This window comes from Cetorhinus maximus, chromosome 8 (genome assembly GCF_964194155.1).
Source record: "Cetorhinus maximus chromosome 8, sCetMax3.hap1.1, whole genome shotgun sequence".
Classification (NCBI taxonomy): domain Eukaryota; kingdom Metazoa; phylum Chordata; class Chondrichthyes; order Lamniformes; family Cetorhinidae; genus Cetorhinus; species Cetorhinus maximus.
Genome location: NC_135886.1, coordinates 146,955,258 through 146,979,826, shown reverse-complemented (window position 1 = coordinate 146,979,826; position 24,569 = coordinate 146,955,258). Strand labels below are relative to the sequence as shown.

The 24,569-nt window shown below is 41.5% G+C and overlaps 1 protein-coding gene across 1 annotated transcript in view; it reads right to left on the bottom strand.

Moving 5' to 3' along the window:
* LOC144684024 (glypican-6-like) overlaps nt 1-24,569 on the bottom strand; it is a 245,264-nt gene that overhangs the window by 8,335 nt on the left and 212,360 nt on the right. The window contains exon 7 of the mRNA XM_078547731.1: nt 8,667-8,800. Coding sequence (XP_078403857.1) covers nt 8,667-8,800 — 134 coding nt within the window. The remainder of the gene's footprint in view (nt 1-8,666; nt 8,801-24,569) is intronic.

The following is a 24,569-nucleotide window of genomic DNA, read 5'->3' as shown; positions in this document are numbered from 1 at the left end:
TTGTACAGATCTTTCTGCATTTGGACATGGACTGCTTCAGTATCTGAGGAGTCACAAATGGTGCTGAACATTGTGCAATCATCAGTGAAAATCCTCACTTCTGACCTTATGATGGAAGGAAGGTCATTGATGAAGCAGCTGAAGATGGTTGGGCCTAAGACACTATCCTGAGGAACTCCTGGAGTGATGTCCTGGAGCTGAGATGATTGATCTCAAACAACCACAACCATCTTCCTTTGTGCTAGGTATGACTCCAATCAGCCCAGAGTTTTCCACCCGATTCTCATTGACTCCGGTTTTGCTGGGGCTCCTTGATGCCACACACTCGGTCAAATGCGGCCTTGATGTCAAGGGCAGTCACTCTCACCTCACAGATGTAAAACTTTCATGTATCTTCTCTTGACTTTGGGGGCCTTAGACCCTTGTTCCGTTTACTTTGCAATACTTCCAAGATAATTCAGCTGAATACTTTTTTTTGCAATAAGAGGCGCACTGTAGAGTCTCCCACTAGCCTCAAACTAGACAATCTCCAAGCTTCTGTTCCTCTCGAGGTTCAAACTGAGATTAAACCTCACCCTCCTTCCACTCCGTCAATGATGAAATTAGGAATTAGGGTTTTAATCCACTAACCGTCATTTATTTGGCTAACTTCTCTCAGTGAGCTACAAACCACATGAGGTCCAAACTGCAACTCAAAACTTCTCCCAGCAAACACCCAGATAAATTGAAACCAGAATACCTTTCTAAACTCCACCCATCTCCATGATGACGTAGCCTGCTCTGGGCTGCCCTTGAACTGACCTTTAATATATAAACATACAAATTAGGAGCAGGAGTAGGCCACTCGGTCCCTCAAGCTGGCTCTGCCATTCAATAAGACCATGGCTGATCTGATTGTAACCTCAGCTCCACATTCTCAACTACTCCCTACCTTTCACCCCCATGCATCTACCTCTGCCTTCAAAATGTTGAAAGACTCTCTGCTTCCCCACCTTTTGAGGAAGAGAGTTCCAAAGACTCACAACCCTCTGAGAGAAAAAAATTCTCCTCATCTCGGTCTTAAATGGGCAACCCCTCATCTTTAAACAGTGACCCCTAGTTCTAGATTCTCCCACAAGGCGAATCATCCTTTCCATATCCACCCTGTCAAGACCCCTCAATTTAACTCTAAGTCCCAAAACAAAAACATCTCTCTGGACTGCCATTCTTGCAAGCCTAGCAGACAAAATGACAGTTAGGCAGATCTGCACTGTAAACAGATTAAAACCTTAATTTCATCATTTACTGAGCAGGAGGGTGAGGTTTAATCAGTTTGAATCTTGAGAGGAACAGAAGCTTGAAGATTCAAAAACAAAAAGTGGGGAGGGTACAGGCTCATCATGTTCCCTCTAGGGGATAGGAAGGAGTAACAAACCCAAGAACCATGGATGACCAGAGATATTCAGGATACAATGAGAAGAAAAAGAGAGGCTTTTAGCAGGTACAAGGGAAGCAAATCAGCGGAGGCATTAGTGGAGTACAGAAAATGCAGGTGGAGCTTAAGAAAGCAATTAGGAGAGCAAAGAGGGGATATGAGAAAGCTCTGGCTGGTAAAAGCAGGGAAAATCCCACGTTATTCTATAAGTATATCAATGGGAAGAGGATAACCAGGGAAGGAGTAGGGCCCATTAGGGACCAAGGGGGCAATCTATGGGTGGAGCCAGAGGACATCGGTAGAGTGTTGAACAAATACTTCACATGAAGGTATGGAACTCGGGGAGAGAGACTGCGAGGTTCTTGATCAAATTGATATAGGGTGTGACAAGGTATTGGAGGTGTTGGCAGGCTTAAAAGTGGACAAATCTCCAGGTCTGGATGATTTGCGTCCCAGACTGCTAAGGGAGGAGATTGCAGGGGCTCTGACCCAAATTTTTAATTCCTCTCTGGCCACGGGGGAGGTGCCAGAGGACTGGAGAACAGCTAATGTGGTTCCACTATTTAAGAAGGGTCGTAGACATAAGCCAGGGAACTACAGGCCAGTGAGTCTCATGTCAGTGGTAGGGAAACTATTGGAGAAATTTCTGAGGGAGAGAATCTATCTCCACTTGGAGAGGCAAGGTTTGATCAGGGATAGTCAGCATGGCTTTATCAGAGGGAAGTCATGCCTAACAAATTTGATTGAATTTTTTGAGGAGGTGACCAGGTGTGCAGATGAGGGTAGTGCAGTTGATGTAGTTTATATGGATTTCAGCAAAGCCTTTGACAAGGTCCCACATGGGAGACTTATAAAGAAGGCAAATGCACATGGGGTACAGAGTAATTTATTAAGGTGGGTTCAAAATTGGCTTAGTTGTAGGAAACAGAGGGTGATGACAGAAGGATGCTTTAATGACTGGAAGCCAGTGTCCAGTGGCGTACCACAGGGATCTGTGCTGGGTCCCCTATTATTTGTCATTTATATGAACGACATAGATGACTATGTGGGGGGTAGGATTAGTAAGTTTGTGGATGACACAAAGATTGGCCGGGTGGTTAACAGTGAGGTTGAGTGTCTTGGGCTACAGGAAGATATAGGCAGTATGGTCAAATGGGCAGATAAGCGGCAGATGGAATTTAACCCTGAAAAGTGTGAGGTGATACACTTTGGAAGGAGTAATTTGACAAGGAAGTATTCAATAAACGGCATGACACTGGGAAGTTCTGAGGAACAAAGGGACCTTGGCGTGTGTATCCATAGATCTCTGAATGCAGAAGGGCATGTTAGTGGGGTGGTGAAAAAGGCATAAGGGACACTTGCCTTTGTCAGTCGAGGCATAGATTACAAAAGTAGGGAGATCTGGTTGGAGTTGTATAGAACCTTGGTGAGGCCACAGCTGGAGCACTGTGTGCAGTTCTGGTTGCCACATTATAGGAAGGATGTGATTGCACTGGAGGGGATGTAGAGGAGATTCACCAGGATGCTGCCTGGGATGAAACATTTAAGGTATGAAGAGAGGTCGGATAGACTTGGGTTGTTTTCGTTGGAACAGAGAAGACTGAGGGGTGACCTGATCGAGTGTACAAGATTATGAAGGGTATTGTCAGGGTGGATAGGGAGCAGCTGTTCCCCTTAGTTGAAGGGTCAGTCACGAGGGGACACAAGTTCAAGGTGAGAGGCAGGAGGTTTAGGGGAGATGTGAGGAAAAACTTTTTTACCCAGAGGGTGGTGACGGTCTGGAATGCGCTGCCTGGGAGGGTGGTGGAGGTGGGTTGCCTCACATCCTTTAAAAAGTACCTGGATGAGCACTTGGCACGTCATAACATTCAAGGCTATGGGCCAAGTGCTGGTAAATTTGATTAGGTAGGTAGGTCAGGTGTTTCTCACGTGTCGGTGCAGACTCGATGGGCCGAAGGGCCTCTTCTGCACTGAGAGATTCTGTGATTCTGTGAAAAAATGCTGGCAAAACTCAGCAGGTCTGACAGCATCTGTGGAGAGAAAGACAGAGTTAGTGTACGGACTCGAAACATTAACTCTGTCTTTCTCTGCACAGATGCTGTCAGACCTGTTGAGTTTTTCCAGCATTTTTTGTTTTTGTTTCAGATTTCCAGCATCTGCAATATTTTGCCTTTATCAGAAGCTTGGAGATTGTCTAGTTTGAAGCTAGTGGGAGACTCTACAGTGCGCCCCACAGTATCTTATTGCAAAAGAAAGTATTCAGCTGAATTATCTTGAAGCTTAAGTAAACCTGCTGTTTTATAGCTCTCTCTATTCTATTCTGACTTTTTAAACCTACAGCCTAAAACTTTATTTCTAAAGCTAAAGTTATATTCTAAAACACATGCATCATGAACTAGATGTTCACAACAATATGGCTAGTCTAGTTCGGTTTTGGTCAGTGGTAACCCCAAGTATGCTGATACTGGGGAATTCAGTGACGGTAATGTTGTTGAACATCAAGGGGAGATGGTTGGGACTCACGGCGATGGGTTGCTGGTGTGGGGGGTCTGATGCAAGGGCAGGGAGATTTCTCTCAGCAGGCACCCCCTTCCTGATGCTGGGTCACCCAGTTGGACACTAAGCCTCTTTGGCAGAGGAACCCTCGCTTAGGAGGCCACTGGAAAACTCAACAGTGTTTGCTGGATGGACTTCAGGAGACACAGGAAATCCACGTGAGTTAAGAACTCCTGAATCACCACTGCATCCTGGTGGGCTTAGGGATAATGACCTTTAAGTGGTTGTTAATAAGCCTAATTAGCCACTGGGGGGAGTTCCCTGTGTCAACCATTCCCCCCATTGACTTAATGGGGGGTTAGTTTCCTGCCAGCAGGAATGTGATGCGCGGCTTCCCCTATGATTACCCAGGTCCTCCCAAAACCTAGTCTGCTCCGATAGGCCCCATTAAAACCAGCCCTAGGAGTAATTGCAGCAAGTAGCACAGATGTATTTAAGGGAAAGTCAGATGTGAACATGAGGGAAAAAAAAGGAAGGATATGTTGATAGGGTTAGATAAAGGGGATGGGAGAAGGTACATGTAGAGGATAAACACCAGCTAGACAAATGCAATGTTTCTGTGCAGAGATCTCGACCTAAATTATAGACCTATTGGACTAAAGTGTCTTGTGTGTTACCAGAATCTATTACAACAATCTATTACTGGGGGACTTATTATCCAAATATCAACTGGGATAGGAACTTAGGAGTACGCCATTCAGCCCATCGAGCCTGCTCCGCCAATTGAACAGAACATGGCTGATCACCTACCTCTACACCATTTTTCCCTAGAATCCCCACATCCTTTGATGTCATTAGTATCCAGAAATCTATCGATTTCAGTCTTGAACATGTTCAGTGATAGAGCTTCCACAGCCCTCTGGGATAAGAGAATTCCAAAGATTCTCCATTCTCTTGAGTGAAGAAATTCCTTCTCATCTGAGTCTTAAATGGTCTGCTCCTTGTTCTGAAACTGTGTCCCCTGAGTCTAGACTCACCAGCCAGGGGAAGCATCCAGGGGATAATGTTATAGTAAAGCTAAAAGATAAGGAGGGGGAGGAATTTCTGCAATGTCTTGAGGACAACTTCCTTGGTCAGCATGTTCTCGGCCCAACTAAAAAGGAGGCATTGCTGGATCTGCTGCTGGTGGGTAAGTGGATAAAGTGTATGTGGTGGAACACTTGTGTAAGAGCGATGATCGTGTCATAAGATTTAGATTAGTAATGGAGAAAAATAAGGAATCGGTATAAAGTAGAATGTCTAGATTGAAAGAGGGCTAATTTCAATGCCATGAGAAGGGATCTAGACAGGGTAAAATGGAACCAATGACTGAAAGGAAGAACTAGAATGGAACAATAGATGATTTTTAAGGAACGGGTGCTTCAGGTACAGGCAAGGTACATTCCAACAAGGGCAAAAGGTAAGGGAACCAAAAACAGGGTTCCTTGGATGACAAGGGAGATAGAGAATATGATGAAACAGAAAAAGGAGGGTGCATGATGCATCTCAGGTGAATTATTCAAGTGATTGACAGGAGAGATGAAGAAGAAAAGGAGGCAACATGAAAATAGAACAGCAATCAACATAAAAGGGAACCCAAAAATTTTCTCCCAGCATGTAAATAGTAAGTGTGTAGTAAGAGATGGAGTGGGTTCTAACAAGGATGAAGAAAGTGATATATGCTTAGAGATGCAGGACAGGGCTAGAGTGCTTAGTGAGTACTTTGTATCGGTGTTTACTAAGGAGGAGAAGTAAAATACCGGTAGAAGTGAAGATAGTAGAAGCAATGGAGAAGGTGAAAACAGAGAGAGGAGGTACTGGAAAGGCTGGCTATACTTAGGGTAGATAAGTTACCTGGTCCAGATGGCTTGCATCTTAGGTTGCTGAAGGAAGTGGGATGGAGATAGCAGAAGGGCTTGTCATAACCTTACAATCTTTCCTAGCTACAGGGGAGGTGCCGAATGACTGGAAAGTGGCAAATGTGATATCCTTATTCAAGAGAGGATGTAAGGGCAGTCCTAGCAACTACAGCCAGTTGGTTTAACATCAACAATCGGTAAAGCTTTAGAGACAACAATCAGGGAAAAATCAACAGGCACATGGAGAAGTTTGAGTTACCACTACACCACATTTGGACTTCAGCAAGGCTTTTGATAAGGTCCTGCATGGGAGACTGATAATGAAGGTAAGAGCCCATGGGATCCAAGGCAATTTGGCAAATTGGATCCAGAATTGGCTGAGTGGCAGGAAGCAGAGGGTGATGGTCAAGGGGTGTTTTTGTGACTGGATGCCTGTGTCCAGTGGGGTTCCACAGGGATCGGTGTTGGGGTCCCTTGTTGTTTGTGGTATATATAAATGATTTAGACTTGAATATAGGAGGGTTGATCAGTAAGTTCACGGAAGACACAAAAATTGGTGGGGTGGTAAATAGTGAGGAGGATAGCTTTAGATTACAAGAGGATATTGACGGGCTGGTCAGATGGGCTGATCAGTGGCAAATGGAATTTAATCCGGATAAGTGTGAGGTGATGCACTTGGGCAGGACAAACAAGGCACGGGAATACCTGATGAATGGTAGGACCCTGGGAAGTACCGAGGATCAGAGGGGTCATGGTGTACATGTCCACCAGTCCCTTAAGGTAGCGGGACAGCTAGATAAGGTGGTTAAGAAGGCATATGGGATACTTGCCCTTATTAGCCGAGGCATAGAATATAAGAGCAGGGAGGTTATGCTGGAACTGTATAAAACACTGGTTAGGCCACAGCTAGAGTATTGCATGCAGTTCTGGAATCCACATTATAGGAAGGATGTGATTGCACAAGAGAGAGTGCAGAGGAGATTTACCAGGATGTTGCCTGGGCTGGAGAGTTTTAGTTAAGAGGAGAGATTGGATAGACTGGGGTTATTGTCCCTGGAGCAGAGGAGATTGAGGGGGGACATGATTGAGGTGTATAAAATTATGAGGGGCATTGATAGGGTAGACAGGAAGGAACTTTTCCCGTTGGTGGAGAGATCAATAACCAAGGGGCATAGATTTAAGATAAGGGGCAGGAGGTTTAGAGGGGATGTGAGGAAGAATTTTTTCACCCAGAGGGTGGTAGGAATCTGGAACTCACTGCCTGAAAGGGTGGTAGAGGCAGAAACCCTCATAACATTTAAGAAGTATTTGGATGTGCACCTGCGATGCCATGGCATACAAGGCTATGGGCCTAGTGCTGGAAAATGGGATTAGAATAGTTAGGTACATGTTTGACCGGCGCAGACTTGATGGGCCGAAGGGCCTTTTTCTATGCTGTAGACCTCAATGACTCTATGACCACCTCACCCCTAATGTCAGTTGACTATTAATCCACAGGCCCAGAGTGGTAATGTCACTGGACTAGTAATCCAAAAGCCCAAACTAATGCTCTGGGGACAGGGTTCAAATCCCAGCATGTAGCTGGTGGTAAATTCAATTAATTAGTAAATCTGGAATTAAAAACTTGTCTCAGTCATGGTGACCATGAACGATCATCATCAGTTCTGTTGAAGGGTCATGAGGACTCGAAATGTCAACTCTTTTCTTCTCTGCCGATGCTGCCAGACCTGCTGAGTTTTTCCAGGTAATTCTGTTTTTGTTATGAAATGATCATTGATTTGTCGCAAAAACCCATCTGGTTCATTAAAGTTCTTTAGGGAAGGAAATCTGTTGTCCTTAACTGGTCTGGCCTACATGTGACTGCAGACCCATGTAATGTGGTTGCCTCTTAACTAACCTCTGAAATGGCCTAGCAAGCCTCTCAGTTCAAGGGCAATTAGAGATGGCAACAAATGCCGGCCTTGCCACTGATGTTCACATCCCAAGAAAGAAAGAAAAAAAAGTTATGAAAGTTTTGATAGAGTGGATGGAGAGATAATGTTTCCTCTTGTGGAAAAGAGCATAACTAGAGGCCATCAATAAGGTGGACACCAAGAAGTCCAATAGGGAGCTCGAAAGAAAATTTTTACCCAGAGTGACAAGAAAGTGGAACTCGCTACCAGAGTGGTTAAAGCGAAAAGCATAAATACATTTAATGGGAAGCTAGACAAGCATATGAGGGAGAAGGGAATAGATGGTTATGATGATAGATTTAGATGAGGAAAGATGTAAGTAGGCTTAAATGGAGCACAAATACCTGCGTGGACTGGTTGGACTGAATGACCTGTTGCTGTGCCATACATCTTCTGTAATTCTGTGTAAGTGACGTAGGGGATAGTGCAAGAAGGTTGGGCTGAGGTGGAGGATCAGCCATGATCTTATGAATGGCAGTGCAGGCTCAAAGGCCTAGTACTGATCCTATTTCTTATCTCTAGATGTGTGGAGGAGTATGATACAGGTAGAATGTTTTATCAGAGCAACAGCAACAGAGCCATTGGAAGTTTTAGGTTTTGATTAGATTCTTTGGGAAGTGAGAAAAGAAAGGAGGAAACACCTTCTTAAAATTTGATATGCAAGGTCAAAGGTTAAGCAATATATGTGTAGGGCCCTTTTAAATTTTCTGCTCCTTTCATGTCACTGAGCTTCTTAAAGGCAGCTTTATTGACAAGAGTTTCAATTGTACAGGGAATGAGGCCAAAAACAGAAGAAACCAATCTTGATTTATTCTAACTTTTACCACATGAATTAGTTGAACATTGTGTTGGGGTAATAAACGTACAAACTGTTGCAAAGTTGAATTGATTTGCCTCATTTCTCACCTGCTCTTGTTACTTCCGTTCCAACAGTCATTCTGCTCAACCACACCTGCTGAGCTGTTATCACTGCACAAGCTGTATGGGAGGGTCGACCAAAACTTCTTTGCCTTCTTAAGTTTTTCTTTTACATCTGTCACCTAAGTTATAAATAAGAACCCACATTAAAAAATAAGATTGAACTGGTTTTATACAAACCCATTCAATAAAATGGAGCAAACACAGTTAATAGGTGCATGTTCTTCATGGCCTTAGCACGTGTGCTTCGTGAATCATAAACTCTGAACACTTCATCTAGTTCAGGAATACCAACAGGGAATCACTACAGCTAGCTGCCTAAATAGACAACATGGTCAATTTCTCTCTCAGGATGGGCAAATTATCTCCTCTTGGGCAGCAGAACATGTGGCTAATTGGTAGAACAGAATTTGGTTATGTGCCAGGTATCTCAAATACACCTTGTGGAGAGAAGCTGAGAAAATAAACTGGTTGAGGTGACGGATGTCACCACTGGGGAATGTAATATTTTGACTGATTGGACATATCAATATTATAAAGCACGCCTAGAGTATTTCTTGCTTTTCAGCATAGTAAAGCTACCTCAGAGTATTTTACAGAACAGAAGGAGGCCATTTAGCCTATCAAACCTATGCTGGCCTTTTATTAGCTATCCAGCCATCCCATTCGCCTGCAAGTTTATTTGCTTCAGGTGTCAATTCAATTTTCTTTTGAAATCATTAATCATATCCAATTCCACACCCACTTAGACTGCGAGCTCCAGATCATTACCACTTGCTCAATAAAATAATTCTCACATTTCCTCTGTATCTCTTGCCCAAAACCTTAAATCAACGCCCCCAAGAATTGTACCATCAACTAACAGGAAAAGCATTTTTTTATTTAGCTTATCAAAACCTGTCATAACCTTCTACACCCCTATCAAATCTCTCCTCAACCTCTTTTCACCAATCCCAGCTTCTTCAACCTAGTTGAAATCCTTCATCCCTCGAACCACTCTAGTAAATCTTCTCTGCACCCTCTCAAGGACTACCTAAAGTGTGGTAACCAGAACTGGAATCCAGTTGTGGCCTAGCCAAAGCTTTATAAAGGTTCAGCATAACTTGCCTGCTCTTGTACTCCAAACACCTCTATTTATGATGCCGAAGATCCTATATGCTTTGCTAACTACTCTCTCAATATGTCCTGCGACTTTTGAAGATCAATACATATGGACTTCCAGCTCTCCCTGTCACTGCACACTCTTTAAAACTGTACAATTAAGTCTATAGTGCCTCTCTCTATCCCTTCTTCCAAAATGCATTACCTCCCATTTCTCTGTATTAAATTCAATCTGCCACTTAACTTTCCATTCTGTTGCAGTTGATTGGCTTCACTCTCGTTGTTTGTCACACGTCCAAATGTGGTATCATCGGCAAATTTTGAAATTCTACTCTGTATTCCAAAGTCCATGTTATATATATATCAACAAAGCAGTGATCCTAACACTGACCCGTGGGCCACAACATTGTCTACCATCCACCAGTCTAAAAAATAATCATTTACTTCAATTTGCTGTTTTCTGTCCTTATAAACATACGAACTAGGAGCAGGAGTGGGCCATTCAGCCCCTTGAGCCTGCTCTGCCATTTAATAAGATCATGGCTGATCTGATAGTAATCTGAAATCTGCATCCCACCTACCCCCAATAACTTATCACTCCCTTGCTTACCAAGAATCTATCCACATCTGCCTTAAATATAGCCAATAGTCTGCTTCCACCACCTTTTCAGGAAGAGAGTTCCAAAGACTCACGACCCTCTGAGTGAAAATATTTCGCCACATCTCTGTTTTAAATGGGCTACCCCTTAATTTTAAACAGAGACCGCTAGTTCAAGATTCTCCCACAAGAGGAAACATCCTCTCCACATCCACTCTGTCAAGGCCCCTCAGGAACCTATATGTTTCAATCAAGTTGCCTCTTACTCTTCTAAACTCCAGTAGATATAAGCCTATTCTCTCCAACCTTTCCTCATAAGACAACCCACCCATTCCAAGCATTAGTCTGGTAAACGCTCTCTGAACTGCTTCCAACACATTTACATCCTTCCTTAAATAACGTGACCAATACTGTACACAGTACTCCAAATGTGGTCTCACCAATGCCCTGTACAACTGAAGCATAACCTCCTTACTTTTGTATTCAATTCCCCTTGCAATAAATGAGAACATTCTATTCGCTTTCCTAATTGCTTGCTATACTTGCATACTAGCCTTTTGTGACATGCACTAGGACACCCAGATCCCTCTGCACCTCAGAGCCCTGCAATCTCTCATCATTTAGATAATATGCTTCTCTTTTATTCTTCCTGCCAAAATGGACAATTTCACATTTTCCCACATTAAACTCCATCTACCAGATCTTTGCCCACTCACTTAACCTATCTATATCTGTTTGTAGTCCCCTTATGTCCTCTTCACAACTTACTTTCCTACCTGTCTTTGTGTCATCAGCAAATTTGGCTACCATCCCATCCATCCCTTCATCCAAGTCATTTAAATAAATTGTAAACAGTTGAGGCCCCAGCACTGATTCCTGTGGCACCACTCGTTGCATCTTGCCAACCTGAACAAGACCCATTTATGCCCACTCTGCTTCTTGTTAGCCAGCCAATCTTCTATCCATGCCAATATGTAACCCCCTATATCGTGAGCTTTTATTTTCCGCAATAACCTTTGATGTAGCACTTTATCAAAAGCTTTCTGGAAATCTAAGTACAATGTCATGACTCACTGGGGATAGTGCGCTGCAAAATCAAGTCCCACTGCTCCCTGAACCACAACAAATGTGAAAAAGTTTGATCAAACCACCAGATTGCCCCAATTCAACCTAACTGTTTAATTTAGGCTAACAGAATACGAGCACCAGGTTTGGAAACTTAAATAACTATTTATTGAACAAACTTTTGTTAACCAGTGACAAAAGAAAGAATTGTGAACTGCTAATTTCTAACTCTATAACCTAAACCCTACCCCTTAAATCCCTATACACATACATACAAGACATAAGACACAAAAAAAATGGATTTTAAGGGTGGGATAAAATAGTTCAACAGCACCAATTCCAGAGTACAGGATTTGATGGGCTGATTTTGATCAATGTCTTCCAAATTCCTTTCAGTTCTTGTTGATGACATGAGGTAGTCTTCCAGCACTTTCAGTATTTAATTCACTGGTTGAGCACTTGCCTTTCAATGTCTCTAACAGTGATTTTCCCCTTTGCCTCTTGATAAAGGTTTTCAGAGAGAGAGAGCAGGTTTTAAAGGTATAAGAAGAAAAAGCCAGCTAGCTATTATTGTGGAATTACTGGAGTCTTCCACACACAGGAGAAATAGATTTTAGGTCTTGTTCCTTTCAGTCTAGGAGATATTCAGCTGCACTGCTCTCACACAAATCCTGGTCACCTGGTCAGGAGTCAATTAAAATGTTGCCAGGCAGCTGCCTTGGTCCAGGACTCTTTTCTGGCACCATCCTGTCTTTTATGGCACACTCTGTTCCAGGACTGTAACATTGTATATATCTCTTGTTCCAGTGGACATGTCTTTCAGCCTGCAGCCATTGTAATTTTAATCACCAGTCCAACAGGAAATAAAAAGATGTGTTCTTTACAACAGTCCAACAGGAATAAAAAGATATGTTCCTTCCATGCCTCCATCCTTAAAAGAGATGAAACACCATTTCAAAAATGCATTTCATCTCAAGGTATGTGACACATGGACAACAAAACACGAGACTTACTTCCATTCATCTTTCCTCCCCCTTATACAATCTTATGCAATCTTCAGCATTCCTTACCTCTTCAACTTATTTTAGTATTTTACACCTGGGACAATGCACCCGCAATCACATTATCTTTCCCAGCAATGTGAAAATCTTTACATTGAATGGTTGAAACAATAGACTCCATCTAAACAGTCCCGTATTTCGAGTTTTAAACTTTTCCACGAAAGCCAGCGGATTATGGTCAGTGTAGATTAGGTGTTTCTTTATTATCGTGTCCGACATAAACATCAAAGTGTTGACGAGACAACAACAATGCTACAGTTTCTTCATCTACTGTAGAGTACTTCCGCTGATATTGATTTAGTTTCTTGGAAAAGTTCCCCACCGGCTTCTCTATCCCTAATTGATCATCGTGTAATACGACGGCACCTACCCCCAAGTTGCAAGCATCAGTTGCCATTTTAAAAGGTTTGATAAAGTCAGGGGCGGCCAACACTGGTTCATTTATTAAGTTGCCATCAGCTTTTCAAAAGCTGCTTGGCGTTCTGCTGACAATACCACTTATGCCGGTTTTCTTAACAAATTGGTGAGCGGTACAACTATTGTGCTGAAATTAGGCACAAACTTCCTATAAAATCCATACATTCCCAAAAATCTCAGGATTTCTCATTTAGTTTTAGGAATGGGAAATTCTATTAGAGCATTCACTTTTGCTGTTCTTGGCATTACTTGCCCTTGTTCTACAATGTGACCTAGGTAAGTTACTCTTGCTTTTGCAAATTCGCTTTTGGCCAGATTTATGACTAAGCCAGCCAACTGCAATTGCTTAAACAGGTCCTCTAATTGCTTTACATGGTCTTCCCATGTATTATTATATATTACGACAACATCTAGATAACCCACACAGTTATGTACTTCAGCTACGACTTGATTCTTAAGTCACTGGAATGTAGCTGGGACGTTTTTAAAACCCAAATGTCATGACTAGACATTGATACAACCCACTTGGTGTAACAAAGGCGGATATTTCTTTAGGCTTTGATGTTAATGGCACTTGCCAATACCCCTTCAATAGATCAATTTTAGAAAGAAATGAGGCACTGTAAACCCTATCGATGCAATCTTCTAATCGAGCAATTGGGTACGAATCTGTCCTCATTCACATTCCCCTATACTTGCTAAGTAACCTTATTAGATCTTTCCTTGGTCCTTTCTCTAAATATGAGAGAACAGTGTCTGTCTCAGTATTGTCGTATGGGTGGTCGAATTGTAGGAGGTTCGCTTTAGGCACTGTCTACTTCTCCTTCTACCTTGCCCTTACTGTCTCTATCATCCTCCACCACTCCTATCACCTGGCACACTTGCTCTGCCTTATCATCTTCTCCGCTTGATATTGCTTCAACATGTTTATGTGACATAACCATTTCTTCTTCCAATGCTCAGATACATCACTTTACTAACTCCCCTAACTATCTTATAGGGGCCACTGAATTTCGCTTTCAGAGTTTCACCCTGCAAAGGCAATAATAGCAATACTTTGCCTCCTGCTTGGAACGTTCTAGTTGTAGCATGCTTGTCTGCCCATTCTTTCATTTTGGCGTGGGAAATTTATAAGTGTCCTTGTGCTACTTCACATGCTCCTGTGAGCCTTTCTAGAAACATGGATACTTAATCCAACATGGAGGATTCGTCTTTTTGCTGTAGGAACTTTTCCTTAATCACTTTTATTGGACCTCTTATTTCATTACCATAGATCAATTCAAATGGACTAAATTCAGTAGATTCATTCGGAGAATCTCTGGTAGCTAACAGTAAGAAATCTAATCCTTTGTCCCAATCCTTTGGGTATTCATGGCAATAGGTCTTAATCATGGTTTTGAGAGTCTCATGGTATCTCTCTCTAAAACTCCGTGTCTGTGGGTGATAGGCGGTAGACTTTAGTTGCTTGATACCCAAATTGCTGATTATGTCCTGGAAAATTTTAGACATGGAGTTAGAACCTTGGTCAGATTATATTTTAATTGGTAGGCCATAACGAGTGAAAAACTGAGTTAACTTTTCCACTACCACCTTAGCTGTAATTGTCCTTAAAGGAATAGCTTCTGGAAATTGGGTTGTCATATCCATGATTGTAAGGATATACTGATGTCCTGCTTTCGTTTTGGGTAATGGTCCTACACAATCTACTAGTACCAGACTGAATGGTTCTTTAAAAACTGGTATTGGTATTAAAGGTGCTGGTTTGATTACATGTTGAGGTTTACCTACTACCTGACATGTATGACACATTTTACAAAATTGCACTATGTCCTTAAGAAGTCTTGGCCAGGTAAAATGACTGTTCATTGATGCTTCGGTTTTCTGTATTCCTACATGTCCTGCCATAGGGATTTCATGTGCTACTCACGATATCTCCTTATGATATTTGGGCGATACCACTGTCTGATGAACAACCATTCATTCCTCATCCACAGGTCTGTGAGGGTGTCTCCACTTCCGCGTCAGAACTCCGTTTTTAAGGTAATAACACTCCAAAACGCCTTCAGCCTCAGCTTCAGTGTGAGCTGACTATGCTAACTTATTTAACTCTAGATCTGCTCTCTGAGCCTCAATTAATGAAGACCTGCCAAACGCTTCCTTTGAATTATCCTCATCCTTGAAGAAAGTTTTGGTTACTCTAACATCAGTTCGTGGTATTACTTTGACCTCTGGTGATGGACTTTGTTTAGCCATTGCTCTGGCCACCTCACATGGTGGAAAAATACCAGGAACTTGTTCTTGTAACTGCTCCGTCTCTTTAGCCTGTCTCGGACTTTCCGTAATTACAAGCGAAGCGATAACCTTCACTCCTGCCAAATCATTCCCCAGGAGTAAATCAACTCCATCCACAGGTAATTTCTTAACTACTCCTACAACCACCGACCCAGACAACAAATCACACTCCATTTGTACTTTGTACAGCGGAACCGGGATATCTCCACTTATCCCGTTTACCAATACTTTAGCTTTCATTGAACTCTCTGGGGGGAAAACTAGGTCCTTCTCCAGCAAAAGAATTTGAGTAGCTCCTGTGTCCCTTAATATAGTTATGGGTTTTTCCTTTAGACAAAAACCCTTTATATCTTTCATTTACCTTATTTACTTCATCTGCATTTACAGCAGTGTTTACCTCCAGGCGTTTATTTGTAGTTAAAGCTACAATTTGATCCGTGGCATTTTCTTTTTGAGTTCCCTTTTCGGACTCACTCTTATGAATTCCAATAAGTCCCATGGGGCTTCCCTCGCAACTTCCAGCATTCTGAATGAATGTGTTCTGCTTTATTACAATGCAAACACTTAGGCCTTCGAGTTTCACCTCCAGCCTCAGAACCTTCCTTCCTGATCTGGAGGGGAGATATATTCCCAGCTATCCTTTCTTTACTCTGGTTACTTGCCTCCCTTTCACTCTCCCACTTTCCATCCTTTTCAAGTTAATGGGGGTGATGGAAAAAAGGTTTAGTTTTATGGATCAGCTCATAATCTTCAGCCATTACTGCTGCCTGTCTGGCAGTTGCAACCCTTTGGTCTTCAAATGGGTTCGTATCACAGAAGGTAGGGAGTTTTTTAATTTTTCCAAGAGAACGGTCTCTCTGAGAACTTCATAGGTTGTTTCAACTTCTAATGCTCGTATCCACCTGTCAAAACTACTTTGCCTAATCCTTTCAAATTCAATGTAAGTTTACCCAGGCTGTTTCCTTAAATTTCAAAACTTTTGTCTGTATGATTCAGGGGCCAAATCATATGCATTCAAAATGGCCTTTTTCACCACATCATATTCCCTAGAAACCTCCTCTGATAGTGAAGTGTACATTTCCTGTGCTCTACATGTTAATTTGCTCTGCATGGCCAGTTCATCTGTTTAGCTATCTTCTCAAATGAAATAAGGAATGCTTCAACATCCCTTTTCTCAAATTTTGGAAGAGCTTGTAGAAATTTAAACATCTCCCCACTGGGTTCTGATCTGGAAATAAGTCCTGCCTCACCTACTGATGTCTCTTTTTTAACTATCAGCATTTTAAGTTGGAATTCTCTCTCTTTTTCTCTTTTCTAGCTTCGCCATTTCTAACTCCCTTTGAAATGCCCTTTCTCTTTCCTTTTCTGCTGCCTCTAGTTCCATTTTTTTTTATTTGCAACTGAATTTGAGCCCATTCCAATGAACCACCCGGTGGAGAACTCGGTCTCTCAGGTATTCCTTTCAATTTCAAATGCTGTGCCATCTCCTCGATTATCTCTGCCTTCCTAGCTTTGGTAAACAATCCTACTCTTAATTTACTTGCCAATTCGATTAATCTGGCTTTTGGGATGCCTTGTAAAATTGTCAGAGACATCTCTTCCACTTGTAGGAAAGTTTTAGCAGTTTCCAGTACCATCTTAGTTTTGACAGTACAAACCTGGTGTTTCCTTTTAGCTTTTATTACTTACTAAATCTACACCCAAATCGTCCTTGTCTTTTGTTTCAAAATATCCCAGGCACGAGCCCCAAACTTTGTTACGACTCACTGAGGATAGGGTACTGCAATATCAAGCCCCACTGCTCCCTGAGCCGTGATAAATGTGAAAACATTTGATCAAACCACCCAGATTGCTCCAATTGTACCTAACTGTTTAATTTAGGTTATCAGAATATGAGCACTAAGTTTGTAAACTTAATAAATAAATAACTGTTTATTGTACAAACTGTCATTAACCAGTGGCAAAAAAAGAAATATAAACTGCTTATTTTTAACTCTATAACCTAAACTCTATCCTTTCTTAAATCACTATACAAACACATACAAGACACACAAAAACATGGATTTTAAAGGTGGGATGGAGCAGTTCAGTAGCACTAATTCCGGAGTACAGGATTTGATGGGTTAATTTTGATTGATGTCGTCCAAATTCCATTCAATTCTTGTTGATGACACAAGGTGGTCTTCCAGTACTTTCAGTATTTAGTTCACTGGTTGAGCGCTTGCCTTTCAATGTCTCTAACAGTGATTTTCCCCTTTGCCTCTTGACAAGAGTTTTCAAAGAGAAAGAGAGAGAGCAGGTTATAGAGATATGAGAAGAAAAAGCCAGCTTGTTATTATTGTGGAAATACTGGAATCTTCCATACACAGGAGAAAGAGGCTTTAAGTCTTGTTCCTTTCAGGCTAGGAGATATTCAGCTGCACTGCTCTCACACAAAACCTGGTCACCTGGTCAGGAGCCAATTAAAACATAGTTGCCAGGCAGCTCCCTTGGTCCAGGACTCCTTTCCGGCACCATCCTGTATTTCATGGCACACTCTGTTCCAGGACTGCAACGTTATATATATATTTCTCTCATCCTGTTCCAGTGGACATGTCTTTCAACCTGCAGCCATTGTAATTTTAATCGCCAGTCCAACAGAAATAAAAAGATATGTTCCTTACAACAGTAGATCCATAGCACATGTTACTTCCTCAAAGAACTCTCATAAGTTGGTTAAACATGGTTTCCCTTTTACAAAACCATGTTGACTCCGCCTGATGACCTTGAGCTTATTCAAGTGCCCTGCTATAATTTCTTTAATAATAGTTTCTAACATTTTCCCTATGACAGTTAAGCTAACTGGCCAGTAGTTTCCCGCTTTCTGTCTCCCTCCATTTTTGAATAATGGAGTTATATTTGCCATCTTCCAACCTAATAGGACATTCCCCAAATCTAGGGAGTTTTGGAAAATTAAAACCAATGCATCAACTATCTCACTGGACACTTCTTACACGGCCCTAGGATGAAGTCCATCAGGACCCAGGCTCTTGTCAGCCCGCAGTTCCAACAATTTACTCATTTCTCTGGTGACTGTTATTTTCCTGACTACCTTCCCACTTCCCTTTCCTGGTTTATAGCTGCCTCTGGGATGTTACTTGTATCCTCTATGATGAAAACTGATGTTTAGTTCATCTGCCATCTCCTTGTTTTCCATTATCAATTCTCCAGACTCATTTTCTATAGGATCAACATTTACTTTGTTAACACTTTTCTTTTTAAATATTTATAAAAACTCTAACCACCTATTTTTATATTTCTGGCTAGCTTTCTCATATACTTTAATTTTTCCCTCCTTATTAGTATTTTAGTCATTCTTTGCTGTTCCTTATATTCTGTCCAATCCCCTGGCCTTCCACCTATCTTTGCACAATTTTATGCTTTTTCTTTAACTTTGATACTATCTTTAACCTTTCTAGTTAACCGTGGATGGTGTGTCCATCCCTTGAACTTTTTCTTATTTGTTGGAATGTATCTATTGTCTTGAAAACATAATAATTCTTATAATCTTATTGTGATTTGTGGTATTGTGTAATGAGAAAGGAATAATTGGCAATCTAGTTGTGTGAGGCCCCTTGGGGATGAGTGACCATAATGTGACAGAATTCTTCATCAAGATGGAGAGTGACGTAGTTGATTCTGAGACTTGGGTCCTGAATCTTAATAAAGGAAATTACGATGGTATGAGGCGCAAGTTGGCTATGATGGATTGGGAAACATTACTTAAAGGGATGACGGTAGATAGGCAATGGCAAACATTCAAAGAGCACATGGGTGAACTGCAACAATTGTTTATTCCTGCCTGGCGCAAAAGTAAAGCAGGGAAGGTGGCCAAACCATGGCTTACAAGGGAAATTAGAGATAGTATTAGATGCAAGGAAGAGGCATACAAATTGACCAGAAAAAAACAACAGACCTGAGGATTGGGAGCAGTTTAGAATTCAGCAAAGGAGGACCAAGGGATTGATTAAGAAGAGGAAAATAGAGTACGAGAGTAAGCTTGCGGGGAACATAAAAACTGACTATAAAAGTTTCTATAGGTATGTGAAGAGAAAAAGATTAGTGAAGACAAATGTAGGTCCCTTATAGTCAGAAACAGGGGAAATTATAATGGGGAACAAAGAAATGGCTGACCAGCTAAATACATACTTTGGTTCTGACTTCACAAAGGAGGACACTAATAACAAACCAGAAATGTTGTGGAACACAGGGTTTAGTGAGAGGGAGGAACTGAAAGAAATCAGTATTAATAGGGAAATGGTGTTGGGGAAATTGATGGGATTGAAGGCCGATAAATCCTTGGGGCCTGATAATCGACATCCCAGAGTACTTAAGGAAGTGGCCCTAGAAATAGTGGATGCATTGGTGGTCTTCTTCCGAGATTCTATAGACTCTAGAACAGTTCCCACAGATTGGAGGGTAGCTAATGTAACCCCACGGTTTAAAAAGGGAGGTAGAGAGAAAACAGGGAATTATAGACCAGTCAACCTGGCATCGGTAGTGGGGAAAATTCTGGAGTCCATTAAAAAAAAATTAAATAGCTGAACACGTGGAAAACAGTGGCAGAATCGGACCGAGTCAGCATGGATTTATGAAAGGGAAATCATGCTAGACAAATCTACTGGAATTTTCGAGGATGCAATTAGTAGAGTCGATGAGGGGGAGCCAGTGGATGCGGTTTATTTGGACTTTCAGAAGGCTTTCGACAAAGTCCCACATAAGAGATTGGCGTGTAAAATTAAAGCGCTTGGGATTGTGAGTAGTGTATTGAGATGGATAGAAAACTGGTTGGCATTCAGGAAACAAAGAGTAGGAATAAACGGGTCTTTATCCGAATGGCAGGCAGTGACTAGTGGGGTACCGCAGGGATCGGTGCTGGAACCCGTTATTCACAATATATATTAACGATTTAGATGAGGGAGTGAAATATAATATCTCCAAATTTGCAGATGACACAAAGCTGGGTGGGAGGGTGAGCTATGAGGAGGATGCAGAGATGCATCAGTGTGATTTGGACAAGCTGAGTGAGTGGGCAAATGCACGGCAGATGCAGTATAATGTGGATAAATGTGAGGTTATCCATTTTGGTAGCAAAAACAGGAAGGCAGATTATTATCTGAATGGCTATAAATTGAGAGAGGGGAATGTGCAATGAGACCTGGGAGTCCTTGTACACCAGTCGCTGAAGGTAAGCATGCAGGTGCAGCAGACGGTAAAGAAGGCAAATGGTATGTTGGCCTTCATAGTGAGAGGATTCAAGTACAGGAACAGGAATGTCTTGCTGCAATTGTACAGGGCCTTGGTGAGACCACACCTGGAATATTCTGTGCAGTTTTTGTCTCCTTATCTGAGGAAGGATGTTCTTGCTATAGATGGAGTGCAGCAAAGGTTTACCAGACTGGTTCCTGGGATGGCGGGACTGACATATGAGGAGAGATTGAGTCGATTAGGATTATATTCGCTGGGGTTCAGAAGAATGAGGGGGGATCTCATAGAAACCTATAAAATTCTAATAGGAATAGACAGGGTAGATGCAGGAAGGATGTTCCCGATGGTGGGGGAGTCCAGAACCAGGGGTCACAGTCTGAGGATATGGGGTAGACCATTTAGGACTGAGATGAGGAGAAATTTCTTCACCCAGAGAGTGGTGAGCCTGTGGAATTCACTACCACAGAAAGTAGTTAAGGCCAAAACATTATATGTTTCAAGAAGGAGTTGGATATAGCTCTTAGGGCGAAGTGTGAGAAAGCTCCAGTACTTGTGCGTTAAGCCTGCTGTCTACAGAAACCGAAGCTGGGAAAAGCGCCTTTGATGTGTTGACTTGCCTGAATTTGTTTAAAATCTATTTTTTTTTACCGTTCCCTTAACAGGGATGTAACTGGAAGCCAGATTAATTTGGGGTTTTAGGAGTTATTACAGTCATAATTTGTCGACCTATGTATATGTTTGAGATCTTTTCTTTTGTTAATAAAATGTTTAATTTAATTTTAAAAACAATCTCTGAAGTCTTAGTGTACTTATTACTTCTGAATTCAGGGCACACATCTTGAAATAAAATAAATTGCAAAACCATTGTGATAGTGTGATCAAGTTTCCCTTGTGGATTTGATCTGCCTGGCATACATCATCTGCCACGTCATAACAAATTGGGGGCTCGTCCAGAATTTTTGAAATTCCTTGTTTGGTTTGGAGTTGGTGAACCTTAATGTTATGAGTACGAGAAGCATTTTGAATTCAGGAGTTGGTGTGAGGGATTTTTAAAGTGGTGAGACTGCAAAAATGGCTGTATCCATGTATACATGACTAAAATGTTTTTGGAGGTAGAAGATATAACTCTGATTGGGTTACAAAAAGCATCTAATGGTAAATTAGCAGAACTGGCAGATAAGTTGCAGTTGAGTTTACCTTGTAGGGGCAAAGGAAGCAGACATCGTTGAAGTGTTAGCACGGCATTTAAAGTTGGAAGTGATACCTGGCACTAGTGAGTCACAGCTAGGAGATAGCGAGACTTCACTTAGAAATGAAGAAGCTTGAATTTGAACAAGCAAAGGAAATGAAAAAACTGGCACTAGAGGCAGCAGAGAAAGAAGGGCATTCCAAAGGGAACTGGCAGAAAGGCAGGAGAAAGAAAAAAGACAGAATGGGAATTTGAAATGGCGAAAAGGAGAAAAGAGAGAAGGAAAGAAAAAGAGAGTACCAACTTAAAAAAGCTGGACTTTAACAAAAGACATCAGATTCTGAGGAAAGTTCCGATGATGAAAAAACCTTCAACCTAAAACACAGTGGGGAGATGTTTAAATTTTTGCAAGCTCTTCTGAAATTTGAAGGAAGGGAAGTGGAGACGTTCTTTATTTCATTTGAGAAGATAGCTAAACAGATGAAATGGCCGCACGAAAACTGGACATTGCTGTTACAATCTAGGTTAGTGGGTAGAGCACATGAGGTTTATGCTTCACTTTCAGAAGAAAAATGTCAGTGGACTATGATGTGGTAAAAAAGGCTATTTTGAGTGCATTTGAGTTGGTTCCTGAGGCATACAGGCAGAAATTTAGGAATATGAGAAAACAGCCTGGGCAAACCTATGTTGAGTTTGAGAGAGTGAAACAAAGTAATTTTGACTGGTGGATACAGGCATCAAAGATGTGCAACTCTTACAGAAGTAATTCTTTTGGTAGAATTTAAATCCCTTCGGTAGTGAGAACTCATGCGGACGAACAGAGGGTTAAAACGGGAAAGCAAGCAGCAGAAATAGCTGATGATGAGTTAGTTTATAGATCTAAACCTCTTTTCCGTTACCCTTTTAAATCTGAGAAGGACAGAAAGCGGGAAAGTGAAACGAAGGTGGATGGTCAGGGAAGAGGAGTAGGTGGAAATTCCCAGGAAGTTTTTTCTTAGACTGAAAAGGAAGGTGCTGAGGGTAGAAGTGACACTCGAAAACCGAGGCGTTTCCACTGTAATAAAGTTGGGCACACGACGTCAATGGGTTGGAAATTACAGGGAAATCTGTTGCAATTATCGGGATGCAGAAAAGTTCTGGAAGTAAAAGTACCGTGGGTTCTGAGGTTCAGGCACAGGAATAAAACAGTAGTTTGTGTACAGGTAAAACAGGAAGAATCAGTGATCGGTAAAGAAGTGGGAATGTGCTCACAATTTACCCAAGGGAGTTCTGAGGAGCAGGTGGCAAGAATGTTTAAAGGTTTTGTATGTGATGGGGAAGGCAGGGAAAAGGTGTTGAAGTTTAATTAGCTGGCACTGTCTTTGATAAGATTGTTCAGGAAGAAAGAATGGAAGAGAATGCAGCTGAGGCACTTAGCTCAAGGCAGTCGGTAGAGTTACAGAAAAAGAATCTACAAATAAAACAGTTATATCAGACAGCTTACTCAGAAGCAGAGGCAGAATGTATTCCAGAATGTTATTACCTTAAGGGTAATGTGTTGATGAGAAAGTGGTGGCCGTATCAGGTTTCAGCAGATGAAAACTGGATGGAAGTGCAAGATTATTATACCATTTGGATATAGAAATGAGATACTGAGAATAATTCATGAAATTCCAATGGGAGTACATTTAGGAATTAGAAAGACACAGGCGAAAATATAAAAACATTTTTATTGGCCTGGATTGCATTGAGAAAGTGGGACAAAGTTTATCACAAAAATTGACTTACTGGGAGGATATTGACAAGTGCCGTTATTGGAGAGAATAAAGGCGATATCGGCTTTTGTGATGCCAGATGGACTATATCAGTTTAAAGTTATGCCATTTGGTATGAAAAATGCACCTGCAAGATTTTAAAGACTGACAAACAAAGTAATTGCCTGATTGAGCCATTGAGCTGTTTATATTGACATTTTGGTAGTTTTCAGTCAAACATGGAAGGAGCATTTACAACATCTGGAAGAATTATTTAGTCGACTACAAGGAGCCAATTTGGTGATGAACTTGGAAAGTGAATTTGCAAAAGCGCAAGTTACATATCTAGACCATACTATTGGACATGGTATGGTGGCTCTGAGAGGTGTGAAAGTATAAGTCATCATGGATTTCCCCATGCCTACAACAAAATGAGAAGTTTTGAGATTCCTGGGCATGAGTGGGCTTTACCAGAAATTTGTACCAAATTTTAGCAGTGTGATTGCTCCATTGACTGAACTATTAAAAAAGAACAAGTTGTTCAATGGACACAGCAGTGTCAGAAGGCATGTAACAGTTTAGAAGCTGTATTGACTGTGACAGCAGTTTTAGCAGTGCCCAATTTTGCCAAGCAATTTAAGTTGGCCATTGATGTGAGTGATGTGGGCATTGGTGCTGTACTACTGCAGCATGAAGAAACTGGAATTGCGAAACCGATAGGGTATTTTTCACAAAAGCTGAATGTGCAATAGAGAAAATATTCAACAATCAAAAAGGGGACTCTGGGTTTGGTGTTAGTGTTGCAGCATTTCGAGGTTTATGTTGCAGTTTGTCACAATCCTTTCAAATTTCTGGACAGATTTCAAGACGGAAGTGCAAGGCTGTTCAGGTGGAGTTTATTACTGCAACCATTTACTTTACAGATTATACATGTGGCTGGATGAGAAAATCTAATTGCAGATGCATTGTCGAGAGTTTAAAGCTCAAAGTGTAATTGGGCATGTAAAACCTGGACACGGGACTGAAATGACCTCTGTTAATACCAAGGATTCATATATAAATATTGTTATGTTAATACATGCATCTGGTAATGTAATACATTAGGTAATAGATAAGTATAATAGGTAGTGTAAGGTGGGTTAAGAAAATGAAGCCGTCTTTATAAATTATGATGGTTCATTTTCTCAT